Here is a 15,483-nt window from a genome sequence, read left to right as displayed (position 1 = left end):
AATAAAACAGGACGGTATCCAATTACATCAATATTAATGTGTCAAATTCTTAATGAAAACAAAAATGTAAACTTTCTCTAAAATTAATCTCTGCCTCGAAGGTATAACGGGTATAACCCTTGTACAGAGTGGCCTATCGAAAACGTTCCGCAAGGCATAACGGCCAGGGTATTTTTTTTTTCAAAAAATCCAAAAACACGTCAATTTTGTTTGTGAGGGGGACAACTATTGTCCCAAAAATGATGGCAAAATCTTCAACCCTCTAAGCGGGGATGTCATCCCCCAACTTTTTTCAAATGCGAAGGGGAGTCAAGTGGCGCCGCAATGAAAAGGGCTTTCTATTTTCTATATTTCCCCGCTTGGTTTTTAAAAATCGGTCGAGTCATTTTGAAAATATGAAGAATTGAAATTTGAAAAGTACTTTTTGCATAAAAACGCATAAATTGAATTAATTTAAAAAAATTTACCTTATTAATGTAGCAAACGCTGAAAATATTGCCCGTCAACCCTCCATATAGTAATACAAATTATTTTCAAACCGTTCTCGAACATTCTGAAGAACTTGCGGGGTCACTTCGCGACAAACATCAATAATTCGTCTTCGCAGGTCTTCTAATGAGGCGAGTGGAGTGCTATACACTTTACTTTTTATGTGTCCCCATAGAAAAAAGTCTAAAGGAGTCAAGTCGGCTGACCGGGGAGACCACTCAATTGCACCCCTTCGACCTATCCAACGACCGGGAAAGTTAGTGTTTAAATAATTACGCACATCTTGAGAGTAATGTGGAGGTGCACCGTCTGGTTATTAGTTCCGCTTCAACGTATCCAGAATTGTTCTCTATGATGTCAGTTAGAGCTGGGTCGATGGCATTTTCCAGTAAATCCAAGTACATATCACCTGTTAGATTTCCAGGAAGAAAAAAAGGACCTACAATAGAATTTCCAAAAATACCAACCCACACGTTGAATTTCTGAGGGTTTTGTGTGTGCACCGCGTGAAAAACCCTGGGGTTGTCCAGTGCCGATAGTTGTGCCGATTAACTACACCGTTCAAAAAGAAAGTACACTCATCCGAAAAACACACATTAAATAGGAAATTATTATCATTCGCCACTCGTTCACTCATAGTTTCACAAAATTGCAAGCGACGATCAAAATCGTCTTCGTTGAGTTCTTGTACCAACTGAATTTTGTACGGGTGGAACTTGAGTTTTCTTAATATCCAGAAAAATCACAGATCTTCCTGGGTCTGAGTAAGAACAATCTTCGGATTGTCACGGGGTTTTTAACAGGACACTGTCTCCTCAATGAACATCTCAGTAGATTGAAACTAAGAAGAAACGGCGAATGCAGATTCTGTGGGGAAGATGGGGAAACACCAGTACACCTCATCACTGAGTGCGCCGAGACGACAACCATTCGTGCCATGAATTTTGGTACGACTGATATTGGAGATGGAGAACTACCCTCTATAAACCGTCCCAGATACTGGCTTTTGTAAAAGCCCTGGGACTGTATGATGAGTTATGATTCAAGAGAGGGGGACACAATGGATCTGTAAGGTCGAAGTGATTAACCCCCCTCCCACTCATTCTAAATTCTAAAAAAAAAATTCTAATATCCTTTGGACACTTGTACGATTCACGCCGGTTTCATTGGCTAATTATTTCCACTTTTCCTGCAAGTGAGTTCACAATAATTGTTAAAAAGTTTAATGACATTGAGAATAACTTCAACGCACAAGTCACAAAACAGCTATCTAGCAACTACCGCACCTGATCGTTCAACCTTGTGACAAGTGAAAAAATGCGTAAACATCTAGAAATAATAAGAAAAAACAACAAATTGGTTGAAGGAATTTATCCTTATCATTTACTCTCATAAATGTTTAAATAAACTTTTCAAATTTCAATCCTTCATATTTTCTCAATGACTAGACCGATTTTCAAAAACGAAGCGGGAATGTATAGAGAATAGAAAGCCCTTTTCATTGCGGTACCACTTGACCCCCTTTCCCATTTGAAAAAAATTGGGGGATGACACCCTCGCTTAGAGGGTTAAAGATTTTGCAATCATTTTTGGGGAAAAGTTGTCCCCCTCACAAACAAAATTGACGTGTTTTTGACTTTTCTAAAAAAAAATTACCCTGGCCGTTATGCCTTGCGGAACGTTTTCGATGGGCCACCCTGTATAACTAACATGAATCAAATAAAATATTCTAAGAAAAAAAATGGACAAAGAATAAAAACCTAACACAACATTGCAGTCTTTTAAAAAAATTAATATCAAAAAATAAAGAAAAGAAATCTTTATAGATATATATTTTGACTACTTCTCTAAAAGCAATCTGATTTTGTTATACTTCAGTTTTAAAATCTTTTGGAGTATCAAAGTGCTACACGTTTTAACAACTTTACGATAAATATGACATTTAGATTAACATGGCCTAAGCATCATCCTGGATATCTACAACTTCAAGTGGTGGACTACCAATACTTTCAATTTCCGAAGCACTAGCTTCCCCTTCAGAGTACGAAGAATCCTGATTGGAAAGCGGTAAAGGTTTCTTATGACTCATATAATCAACAACTAATTCTAAACCAATCAAAGCCCTTAAATCTTTGACTCTTTTTTCCTTTTCAGCTTCCGTTTCCGCATTCTTCTCATTAATTTTTTCATCATTTCTTGTGGTTTCTAGATTATTTTCTGTAAATTTGGCCGACGCATTGTCATCTAAATCTGTTTGGTTATTTGGACTAATACTGGCCTCCTGTTTGGACGAACATTGCTGAGCGTTATTTAGTTTTTTATATATTTTATTGATATTACCCATAACGTAGTTTATACCGGTTGGATTCGGTGTCTTATCGAAACCCATGGCTTTAACATCAAAGCTTTTCTGAAACTTCTCGCTCGAACGATTTTTCATTAGTGTATTGGCATTTGGTACTGAAAACGCAGAAGTGTTACGTCGTTGCTTAAAAAAATCTATATGCGATTCTTCAGATTTGACGTTTTTTTCTTGAAAGTCAGTTTTCTCTATTTGTTTTTCACTAACAACCGTACTGGTTGTGTCGTTTGTGTTGTTAACGGAATCTTTGAAGTAATTGCCGTTTTGTCTATCGTAAATATGGCCCGAAACTCGCAAATCGATAAAAAAATGCAGGGGATCGATTCCGTAGGGTGTATTTGAATAAATAGGTGGATACCAGAATGGTGGTGGTGGTGGCAAAACTAGGTTAGTTGAGTTTTCTGGCTGAGGGGCGTATTGAGTGGATTGTTCTTCGATTTTTGGAGTCTTCCTTTCCCCGTGTTCTGCAAACTATATTTCAATAACAAAAATCTGCACTACTTTTAATTATCGCACTGGCTAAACAACCACCGGCGGTATTGTTAGTGTATATGTTACAGTGAAAGTCCGAAATTCAGTGAAATGTTGTTAACATTCACTAGGAAATCTTAGCAATTACGCATTGGACAAGTGAATGTGATATTTTAAAGAGATTTGTCGATATTTCCTAATAATTTCTAACATTCACTAGTGAAAGTATCATTTACTAAAGGTTGCCAGTAAAAGTTATTCCATTTTACAGGGCAAGGTTTTTCAGTGGTGAGGAAGAATGTTGATGTAAGTTAGAACAAATAAAACTTTTAAGAAGATTACCTCAATATTCAAGCTGATCCACATATCTTAAAATTACAATTTACTTCTTTAGTATATTTACTAGTAGTGGGAACTATCGAATGAATACTATCGAAACATTCGATAGTTGCAATTCATTCGAATAATTCGATAGCTAGTAAAAAAACATTCGTCGAATACTATTCGAATAAAAATTATCGAATAGATGCGTTATCTGCCTTGAAATATTGTATTCTAGTAATTCGGCAGCAAAAACCATTCATTTATAAAATTCATTCATTTATCAAATTCATTTATTCGTCAGGATCGATTTTAATGAAATATAAACTGGATTTTAGTTGTCGTCCGGCGAGGTAGGTTTCTTTCCTAGAAACCCGACAGCGCAGCGGTCGGTGGCAATGCTATGAAAGAAGCCGGCATCTTTGATTTTTTGGGGAGTCAAATAAAGATAAGGACACATTATTTTTTTATTGAGGTGCTAGTATTTACACAGAAAATACATTATGAAGGGCGCTGTTGCCATATATTCGTATTAGTTGGTATTAGCAAAGAATATTATTTTTTAGCATTAGTTAGTTAGGGATAGTATGTCTAATGTTTTGCATTTTTTTATTAATATTCTGTTATTACACTGCAATAATACTTTTTATTTTAGATGTAGGAAAATGATTTTTAATGTTTTTAAGCAAAGACTGGTTTAATAGATAATAATAACAGTAATAATTTGTTATACCTATTAACAACAAAATATAAAATCATTTAATAATATAAACATTTTTTTTAAGTAGTAGCAAAATATCAACAACAAATAGAAGTCAAAAGTATTTATATTAGATCCTATTTAAAAACAATATAGTCTCTAAATGGCAACGTTGGTTTATTAAATAATAATAATTACAGAACTAATTTGTTATATTAACAAATTTTAAAATCATTAAATATAAACATTTATTAATTTTCTAAGCATGCAGTGTAATGGAAGGAAAATATAAATAAAAAATTAGAAATCAAAATTATTTATATTACTTTTTATTACTATTTAAAAATAATATTTACTTTTGCTGGCATTTACTTTAAAAAATAAATGACATATTTCTTCGCCAAAAACTACATGTAAGAGAATTAGCATAAACAAAATACAAACATTGTTAACTTTTTTTTAAATTGGCACGTGTAAAACTTTCAATTTAATTTACTCACCCCAAAATTTGAGTTCGATAACCATTTACCTAACCACATTACTTAAATATTATTATTAAGTTCAACTAATTCATATTATTAAAACATCTAAAATACAAATATGTATTTTTAAAATTAATTGTAAGTTCATCTCATCTCTCTTAAAAATTGCTACTTCTCAAAATTTCCCATAAAAAAAATGCAATCTAACCTAACCATAATATACCATATAAAATTAAATAATTGAAAGATCGGGCTACGGAAAATCACACAAATTTTCGGAAAAATTTTGACCACTTCGCACACAATCGTCAATTAAAAAAAACCTACTATTTTAGTATTTTAAATATTTTAATAAACGCAAAAATAGCATAGTATTTACAAGGCGAAGTTATAAAAATTTGGAAGAACTAATAATGCACTGACGCACACAAAAATCCAACGAATACTAAATTTCATTTATCAAAAACATTCGATAGTCGTGGCTCGTGGCGCAACGATAACCATTTAGTCGCACGGCGTGGTTGTCACTTATGCTTTAGTATACAAATGAATGAATGATTTTATTCGAATAAAACCATTCGATAGTTGAAATCATTCATTCAGTAACCATTCGATAGTCTAATTCATTCGATAGTTCCCATCGCTAATATTTACTAACAATTATAGAAAATAGCGACTAATTTAAAATTCTAAATATTAAAAAGGAAAACATGGTAAAGATTTTAAAGTGAAAAAAACAATTAAAAAAAAAACATTCACAAGCATAAGATTACTTTTATTGGTATGAGGTTTTTTCAATAAGGTTCTTCATCGTGGATAAAATAAAGATGCCCGAATTTTCTTCAATGGAAGTGTCTTCAAACGCTACTTCAAGCATATCAAAACATTTAATAAGTTCATAGTCACTAGGTTCGTTAATATATTTTTCTCTTGCATGCTTAACTGTTGCTATGACTTCATTATATTGCAAAAATGAAAAATAAACTGTATTACATTCTTGCGAGTGCCTAGTTTTCCATAATTTTTTACAGGAAATTTCTTCCTTAGGGAAAGTACCGCACAGCATTTTTTACAACGATAACAAAACAATTATACATAACCACAAAAAACAAAGTGAATTTACGTGTTGCCAACGTTTAGCCCAATTTAATGCTATCCTTATATTGCCTATTATTCAACGTATCCCTATTTATCCTTATATTTTACAACATGTGGCAAATTCACTAGTAAAAGTTGGTTTCAAAAATAGCTGTTATTGGCGTAGTCTTAGCAAATCAGTGAATGTGAGCTTTTACTAGTAATTGTTAACAATCACTGATTTCCAACTTTTACTGTAACATATACAAAAGAATACCGTCATCCGACAACATGATATTTGTCTACACACAGATGCAAAAACGCAACGGAATCATTTTTGGTCAAGTTTAAAATGTTATATTTTTTTTTTATTTTTAGGCCTATTTCCTTATTTTAGCAAGCTGTATATAAATATATCAACTTTAATTCGTAAATTCAGTTTATTATAAACTTTAGTATTTGACTTATTGTACAGGGTTAATCGACGAGTTATTTTTTACCTTATGTTTAAGCACCCTGTGCTATCATTTGCAAATTTCCCTAAAACATTATTTTTCGGTCAGAAACATATCTCCGAAATATTTTCTTTTTGACTCATGCCTTGGTTAATTTTTAAGAGCAAAATTAACTTGCCACAAACATTTCGAATTTTTTTCTATTATTGTTACTTTTTGATGTTCATAATGATTTCATAATTCATAATGACGGGGTGACTGGTGATTATTGTTGTGTACGATTGAATATGGCCCTTAGTGTGGAAGATTGTACAAAAGTCATTGATCTTGTTGAAGATAGCCAAAATTATGAATATGCGCTTGGTCCTTGGAGAACATGGTTCTGATCGAAAAATAATGCTTTAGGAAAAATTACTTGCAAAATTATTGCATAGGGTGTTTTAAAATTAGGATAAAAAACAACCCTTCAATTAACCCTGTTTAATAAGCCAAATACTAAAGTTTATAAAAAACTGAGCTCCATTATTCAGATTATTTTTTTTTTCGTATATATATCCACGTATTGTTTTTCTTATTATATTTATAAGGATAATTTTAAAAATTACAAATTTTTCCATTGAACTAGAGTAGTACAAGCGTTACCGAAAACTGATGCAGCTTGCACCTTTCGTGGAACGCAAAAGAGTGTCATTTACACACAGCACAGCCATTTGAATTTTTTCTACTGTCAATAATATACGAAAAAAAGCTTGCAATAAACTTAGAAATTCATAATTTAGAATATCTGTTTTGTTAAAACTAAAAAAAATCCTTTCTTGATATTGCAGGACTGGTATAGAAATCAGTCCGACTCCCAGCAAATAAAAGGGTGATTTTTTTATACTTGTATCAACATGCATTAGTGATTTTAATTTTATTAAATTAAAAGCGGAATTCCGTGAAACTCATTACTATACCTCATTATGAAAACAAAATAATCAACCAAAATAGTGTGTTCCAAATATTTTATCTGTATTCAAAATAGTTCAAATTTATTATATTGATGTTATTTAATTATACTACATGTCTGTAGCTATATTGTCAATAATGATAATTAATTTTCAAATGGCTGTGTGCTGAGTGTAAATGACACTCTTTTGCGCTCCAGGTTTGTGCTTCCCAGAAAGAGCAGACTCCATCACCTTTTGGTAGCGCTTGCACCGTTATAGTTGATAGGAAAAAATTATAATATTTAAAATTAAGTCCATAGATTTTATAAGAACGACAGTGAATGGATGAACATACGATAAAAAATATTTGTAATTTAGAATTTTGTCAAGTTAACCATAGCATTTTGCCGTGTGTGGACCGGCAGTAATTTAGCCAGTGTTTAATTAAATATTGCAAAAACATACTTGTTGACCGTGTATATGTTCTTGCGTTAACTCTACAGCAACATCTTCAGATTTTCGCATGCTTTTTATCATCCATGGTTCGTTATTATCATTTTTATCATTAGATTTGTCTGTTTTGATTTCGACAGAGCTAGAGCTCTTGGGAAATATATCACGTCCAATATTACCCCAAGTACGTTTCTTGGATCTTCGAGGTGGCTGACCAAAATACATATTCTGATTTCCTATTAATCCAAAATTTTAATATAATCTGAAAATAATGCTAAATTTGTTAACGCACCTGTGAATCCGAGAGTATTACGTTGATTATTCTGATCATTTTTAGCTTGCACAAATGATCGTAACATTTCGCTAAAGAAATATGTATTTGACAATAAAGACATGTTGTACAGATATGGAGGAGTGGCAGCAAGCAATCTTGATACTAGATCAGTGTTCCTAAGATCTAGTGGTGAAAGTTTTGTTTTGCTGGATTGGATTACATGAGCTTCTTGCGTCGATGACATAATGTAATCTGAAAAAGAAAACGAATATGATTTAGAAGAAAATCTTGAAATAATATAGGGTTATTTAAACATACGACACGGAGTATCGCAGCTAAACGATTAGATTTTTACAAATTGTAAGTTTTGGGTTCATTGAAAGACTACTAGAGAATATTTTTACAAGATACAGAGTGTCCCAAATAAATAAAAAATATCAAAATTGTGTTTTTTTTTAAATAGAACACCCTGTATATTATTACATTTTGAGTTTCTACGATTAAAATAAGGGTAAATTTGATTAAGGTTTAAAAAATTTAATCTTACCATTTTTGAAATATTTACGTTTTTGTCAAAATACAGTAATAATTTTAATACTTCATTTCTCTAGACGTATTTAAGTTTTTAAAACCAAATATTGTGAAGTTTTTCTATTTACTAAATTTTGTGTTGCAATAATAAAAATTATACTACTTTTACCTTATACAGAATGTCTAAAAATTTATTTTAAATAATTACTAAATTTAAAAGAGAATCTCATAAGAGCTCATAGAGAAAAGCTCATGCAAGAAAACGCCTTTCGTGACCATCTTCTGATGCGTGTCAAATACTCGTCAACGAGTAATGGCAGTATATACAGGGTGGTCCGAACTGTATTCCGGAAACTTCGGAAGCATATTCTGCAGATTAAAATAAGTAAAAAAGTTCGTATAAATGTATGTCCTAAAATGCTTAGTTTCGGAGATACAGAGTGTAGAAGTTTCATTTGAATTTCGATTTTTTCCAAATAATTTCTGAAGTAACGTCAATATTTGGATGAAAATTGGTGGATGGGTGTTTTTTGACATGAGAAATTTGATTTTGATGTCAATATGACTCCCATTTGTAGGTGGCGCCACCTACATATGTTTTAACTAGTTTGAAGAGTAATAACTTTTTGTCGGTACCTGTATAAAACTACTGAGTAAAAAATATACATTTGCGATTTTTTTACATAAAAAAGGTCTCTCGGTAAAAATCGCTACGAGTAATGGTTCTCGAGATATTTGGAACCGAAATTATCAATACCTGTCATCATTGACATAAATTAAACATGTTGACTAAATAGTTATTAGACTGAAATCTTTTTGTGTCAAAAGTTCAAAAGAAACTGTTAAATCATCTTTTTTTCATAGAGAAACTTATGATTAATTAAATAAAAATAAAAATTTATTATTTCAGTCAAATAAGGTGTGCTTATGTGTTGTCAATAATGACATGTATTGACTATTTTCATTCTAAATATCTTGAGAACGGTTGCTCGTAGCGATTTTTATCAAGAGACATTTTTTACATAAAAATTCATGGAAATGTATATTTTTTTAGTCACATGTATGTGGCGCCCCCTACAAATAGGAGTAATTTTGACATCAAAATCAAAATTCTCGTGTCACAAAACTCCCAGATACCAATTTTCATCCAAATATTGATGTTACTTCAGAAATTATTTGAAAAAAATCAAAATAAAAATGAAACTTCTACACCCTGTATCTCCGAAACTAAGCATTTTAGGACATACATTTATACGAACTATTTTACTTATTTTAATGCTGCCGAAGTTTCCGGAATACAGTTCGGACCACCCTGTAGATTTAAAAGGCAATAACTTCTTTAATTAATAGAACACCTTGTATATTTTACGAGAATCAGATGTACAATTTAATTGTCTATCAATTTGTATCATACCATTTTTTACCTATCTCGTCAAGTTTTCGTAGAAAATGCATTTTCTTATAATTTAGACCTCAGTTATCAATATACCCATGGATTATTGACATTTTAGATTAGAGGTAACAAATAATATTTTCGAAGAGTATAAAAATCCAATTCGCTTATTTCTTTAAAAATAAAAAAAACTGTTTAAATATTTATTAAAGAGGACCAATTAATATGATGGCAGTATTCAAACTACATTAATTGACTGTTTGCTGTTTCTGAGTGGTTCTGGTACACAAATTTTCCTAATCAAAGTAAAACACTTAATGGTTTAAAGAGTAAAAGAATAAAAATATAGAAATATAATAATTCCATATTAAAAAATATTTTATCAACACTATCCATACTTATAAGCCATATCTCAAGTTAAAAAAATGGTAAATTCAAACTTTACATACTAACTTTTAATATATAAACGTCAATTCAAACACTCTCTAGAATTAATTTATCTATGAATTCTTAGACAAGCTCCCCGACATGTAGAAGACAGAACATGATATCAAGGACTTGAGCAAACAGTCTTAAATTAATTGCTATAGCCCTTCCCTGAGACATAGCATACCACTGCGTTCTAGAATGCATACTAGTTCTACGAGTATATTATCTAAAATAGCAAACTCATTGTCTGCATTTACATAACTTTGATATAATTCTTTGTTACATTTATTCTTGTAAAGTAATGTTCTTATTTAAGATTTGTACCATTAAGTCGGTAAAATCACATCCTTTAAATGAAAATGTACTAATATCTTCAAGTATTATCATAATTAAAAGAAGATAATGTTAAAAATTTCAAAAATAGCAGGTCAATAAAGGACTTATTACGTTTGAGAATAAAGAAAGAAAAAAAACTAAATTCGCAACACGTATTATTAACGAAGTATTAATTTTTAACGAAGAAACCTGAAACTATAGTTCATATCAAATAAAATTTTAGTCACGTGATTAAGCTTAACCGGCACAGCGTTGCCCACTTTTACATATTTTCTTTTAATAAAAAACTATTTTAGGAAACAAATTAACTATAAATATATAAACAGTTATTATTTACATCAACAAAACACCTTCTTAACAGCACCTAAGGGACATGAAGGGCCATTACTACCGTTTTTCCGTTCAAAATATTCTAAGTTGCGATGAGTTTTTTACGGCTATTAAGCTCTCTACACTTTGCACTAAAAGAGGTTCTTAAAAGAACAATATTTGACTGCAGGGTCTCCTAGTAAAAAATTCTAAGCTTAAAATATCAGAATACATTTCATTTAAACCAAAAACTAGCATACAATATACAAATCAAAATTTATAGGTAAAATTTTAAATTGCAAAAATGTGAAGGGTTTTCGGAATGCAGCTGTAAGGCATACGGTATGCGTGCGTCTCAATCTTAAATCCATTAAGTGAAATTATTGCACGTCGGGACATTCGAAGATATTCCCTATTGAATTCAAACGCAATTTTAGGGCTATACTCGTTTCGTCAAATTAATAAATCATTTGCAGAGTTGTCAGACTCGGCGACAACTTCAAGTCCTCGTACCTTATGGTATCTATTGTACGTCTAAGAAAATTAATATCAGTAAAGTGATGAAGATGAAACCAATTAGTATGCTGCGGCGAACAGATTAGAAAGGATTTAAAATTGAATGGATAAAGAGAACATTTTCTATCTAAAATACAGGGTGGTCCGAACTGTTATTCCGGAAACTTTGGCAACATATTCCCCAGTTAAAAATAAGTAAAAAAGTTCGTATAAATATATGTCCGAAATACTTAGTTAGAAATATCATTTTTATTTCGATTTTTTCCAAATAATTTCTGAAGTAAAGCTAATATCTGGATGAAAATTGGTGTTTGGGGTTTTTTTGACATGAGAAATTTGATTTCGATATCAATATGACTCCTAATTGTAGAGGGCGCTACCTACATGTGTTTTAACTGTTTTGAAGAGTAATAACTTTTTGTCTGTACCTGTATAAAACTACCGAGTGAAAAAATATACATTTCCGTAATTTTTTACATAAAAAAATGTCTCTTGGTAAAAAACGCTACGAGCAACCGTTCTCAAGATATTTAGAATGGAAATAGTCAATACATGTAATTATTAACAAAAAATAGACATGCTGAGTAGATAGTTATTTGACTGAAATGATAAATTTGGTAACTTTTTAATTTTTTAAGTTAATCATAAATTTTTCTTCGAAAAAATGATGATAAAACAGTTTCTGTTAAACTTTTGGCACAAAAACATTTCAAATTTATGATTTCAGTCTAATAACTATTCAGTCAACATGTTTAATTCATGTCAATGATTGCAAATATCTCGAGAATCATTACTGGTAGCGATTTTTACTAAGAGACATTTTTTACGTAAAAAATGTTGTAAATGTATACTTTTCAACTCAGTAGTTTTATACAGGTACGGGCGAAAAGTTATTACTCTACAAACCAGTTAAAAAATATGTAGGTGGCGCCCTCTACAAGTAGGAGTCATATTGACATTAAAATAAAATTTTTCATGTAAAAAACTCCTAGACAAATATCGTTCTTTTTTACTTATTTTTATCTGCAGAATATGCTGCCGAAGTTTCCGGAATACAGTTCGGACCACCCTGTATAAAATTCTCGTGTCACGGTTTTAGTTACCGTACTTCTCCGAAACGGCTTGATCGATTTTGATGAAATTTTATATGTATATTCATTAGATCTGATTATAAGAGTGATCCACCCCATTTTTTTTTTTAATTTTTTGTAGAGTGGGACCGTCTGCACCGTCGCTCACATAGCCTACCCACCAAATTTGGTAGCGATCGGACGATATCAACTTTTGACGTTTCTTACGTCATAACTAACAGTCACAGTGACAGGTGTCTGCACGGTCAAGTTGGCCTTGGTTCAATCTATCGACATACCAAATTTCATTTAAGTGGGACGATTTATTGATCTGATTAATTTTTCATCTTATTGATGATGGGCTTTCATAGTACCATGAAACGTCGTTAAAATATCATGAAAAGATAGAGATCATGTAGATGCAATGCTTTGAGCCCATTTTCAACACTTCTCATTTTTCATTTGTTGAAGTGCGTACTTAATTTCTGCGGTTAATATTTCTGGCATGTCTTCTAATACTACGTTTGTAATGTTATTGTGCTTTCTCTTTGTTTGGTATAACAGTTTAATTTTCGTATATTTATTATTTCTAAAAATAAGTTTTTTCGTCTGAAAATTTGTCTTATAGCATCTCGAAAATTATTCTCGTTTCAGAACTGCCGCTGGATCTTGCCAATTTCCATGATTTCTCTCCCCACTCGGCCAGCATCTGAATTTTAAATGTCTTTTATTCTCCGGCTAATTTCTTATGGCCGCGTTGTCTCTGTTTCTTTATTTTCGTAAAAGTTTACTGGTGGGGCTTCGAGGCGAGGATGGTTTTCTTTTAATTAGAAATATTGTTTTGTCATTTTCGAATGGAACGAGTTTGGAGATTCTGAATGGACGAGTTTGTACTTAGATTGAGAGCTTTTAACAGCTTGTTTGGGACGGGCGAAGGATTACTTAATACAGTAGAGTAAGGGAGATAAATATGAATATTTTTTTGATAAAAAAATTTTAGAGATAATTATTTGTTGGTTAAGCTTCATTCAGAACCTCGCAATTAGTGGAATAAATTAGTGGTTTCAATTAGCGTAGTAGTTTGTTCCTTTCATTTCAATGTAAGCATTCAGAACGTCAAAATTAGTGGTTGACATTTTCAATTAGTAGAAAAAGTTGTCAAACTTTTAACTTTTCCACTAATCATACTTCAAAATTTGCGAGGAATGTCATTTTCTCCTTTGATTATTTGGTAAAAAATAAAAAGTTGATTATTTTATAAGCTAAATATTAGGCTCTCTTTATGGATACAACTGACTACCGCAAGCTGTTGCTAGAATAATCTATTAATTTTAATTATGATCGTAAACTAAAAAATATAAAGTGTAAATGGAACCACTAATTTATTGCACTAAGTGCGAGGTTCTGAATGAAGCTAAAAAGTTGTTAATTATGAATTATAATTTGTATTTAAACAACAAACAGTTTTCCAAGCTCCTGAGCTAACAATTATTTCAGTATTGTTTCCCTCAATGACCATTCTAATCATTGTCACACATTGGCATATCTACCGATCATAATGTGCAGTGGTGTTAGGTCCAGAATGACCTCCATTGTTGCTGTTGTATATGTTATCATAGCTCCTGTGATGCAGATGCATACCAATCTTTGCAAAAAAAATCCACACCTCCGTCTCGTCCCAATAAATGACATACCAAGAATTTAAGTAACACCCCACTATAGTGTTGAGCAATAAAAAGGATCGGAAGAGAGAAACGTTTGCTCTACAGGTAAAAGACCAAACCATAAAGTGATATACTGATGCTTCCAAAACAGAAATAGGAATAGGAGTATTTGAGCCCAAAACTAAATACTCTGAACCAATGGGCACCAACCCCAGGATTTGTACAACTTATCTTAGATAGTAACTATCGGAAGCAAAAAATAAACATCTTATCCGATAGTTATAAGCAGCATTTAAAGCGAAAAAGCGAACTCAGTAACCATCAATTCGAAGGCAAAGAAAATAATGTCCCCCTACTCTGGATACCAGCCCACCAAGAGATAGAAGATAATGAAGAAGCAAATGATCTAGCTAAAAAAGAAGCGAATATTCCACTAACTTGACCAGAAGCGGAACTCAAGATCTGGAAGACTCCATCCGTAACCTGGAATGGGAATGCTCTAACGGTCTAAGACACTCAGAATTTGGGGAAAAATCAAAACAAGAAAAAAAATATTTTCTTTGATTAAGTAAGAACAATCTTCGAATTGTGACGGGATTTTTCCTCAATCCTTTTTCCTGTTTCCTCAATGAACACGTCAGTAAATTGAAGCTAAGAAACAACGGTGAATGCAGATTCTCTAAGTAAAATGGGGAAATAACAGAACACCTCTCCACTGAATGCGCGGAAACGTGGTAGAATCATAAATAAACATCTGTAAATCCATCTCAGAAATCTGTCTGAGCTTTTGTCAAAACCCTGAGACTGTATGATGAGTAATAACTCAATAAAGGGTGAAATCGAATTTTTCGATTAAACATATACAGGGTGTCCCAATATACCGTGGACATAGATCTACTACCTATTTTTGGAATCAAAATGAGTTCGTTAGGGATGAGGGTAGTTTTCACCCTTCCCGTACATTTTCTTGATTTTTGCAAAAAAGCGCTTAGCAAAACATAGTCACCCAAAATCTCATTCCAATCGGAATAACAGTTCTTAAAATATCTTAAAAAACGTGTTTATTTTTATTAAAGTTTAATGCATGCCCTCTAGGTGACAAATGAAGCACTTTTGTATATAGGTAAATTGTGTCCAATAAATTTATTTTGATTCCAAAAATACGTAGTAGTTCTATGTCCACGGAATTTTGGGACACCCTGTATATTAATACAAGGAAGAC

At 31.9% G+C, this 15,483-nt stretch overlaps 1 protein-coding gene across 1 annotated transcript in view; it reads right to left on the bottom strand.

Annotated features, from left to right (window-relative positions):
• Positions 1–2,368: 2,368 nt before the first annotated feature.
• The window catches only part of LOC115879755, a 42,394-nt gene continuing 29,279 nt past the window's right edge, over positions 2,369–15,483 (bottom strand). Inside the window, exons 2-4 of the mRNA XM_030896739.1 lie at positions 8,032–8,265; positions 7,752–7,975; positions 2,369–3,322 (exon numbers count right to left, since the gene is read on the bottom strand). Of these exons, the coding sequence (XP_030752599.1) occupies positions 2,447–3,322; positions 7,752–7,975; positions 8,032–8,257 (1,326 nt within the window). The 5' untranslated portion in view covers positions 8,258–8,265 and the 3' untranslated portion in view covers positions 2,369–2,446. The remainder of the gene's footprint in view (positions 3,323–7,751; positions 7,976–8,031; positions 8,266–15,483) is intronic.

Source organism: Sitophilus oryzae, unplaced genomic scaffold (genome assembly GCF_002938485.1).
Source record: "Sitophilus oryzae breed Bouriz unplaced genomic scaffold, Soryzae_2.0 scaffold_1586_pilon_pilon, whole genome shotgun sequence".
NCBI classification, from domain to species: Eukaryota; Metazoa; Arthropoda; class Insecta; order Coleoptera; family Curculionidae; genus Sitophilus; species Sitophilus oryzae.
The sequence above is the reverse complement of the archived record's forward strand: the minus strand, read 5'-3'. Positions and strand labels throughout refer to the sequence as shown.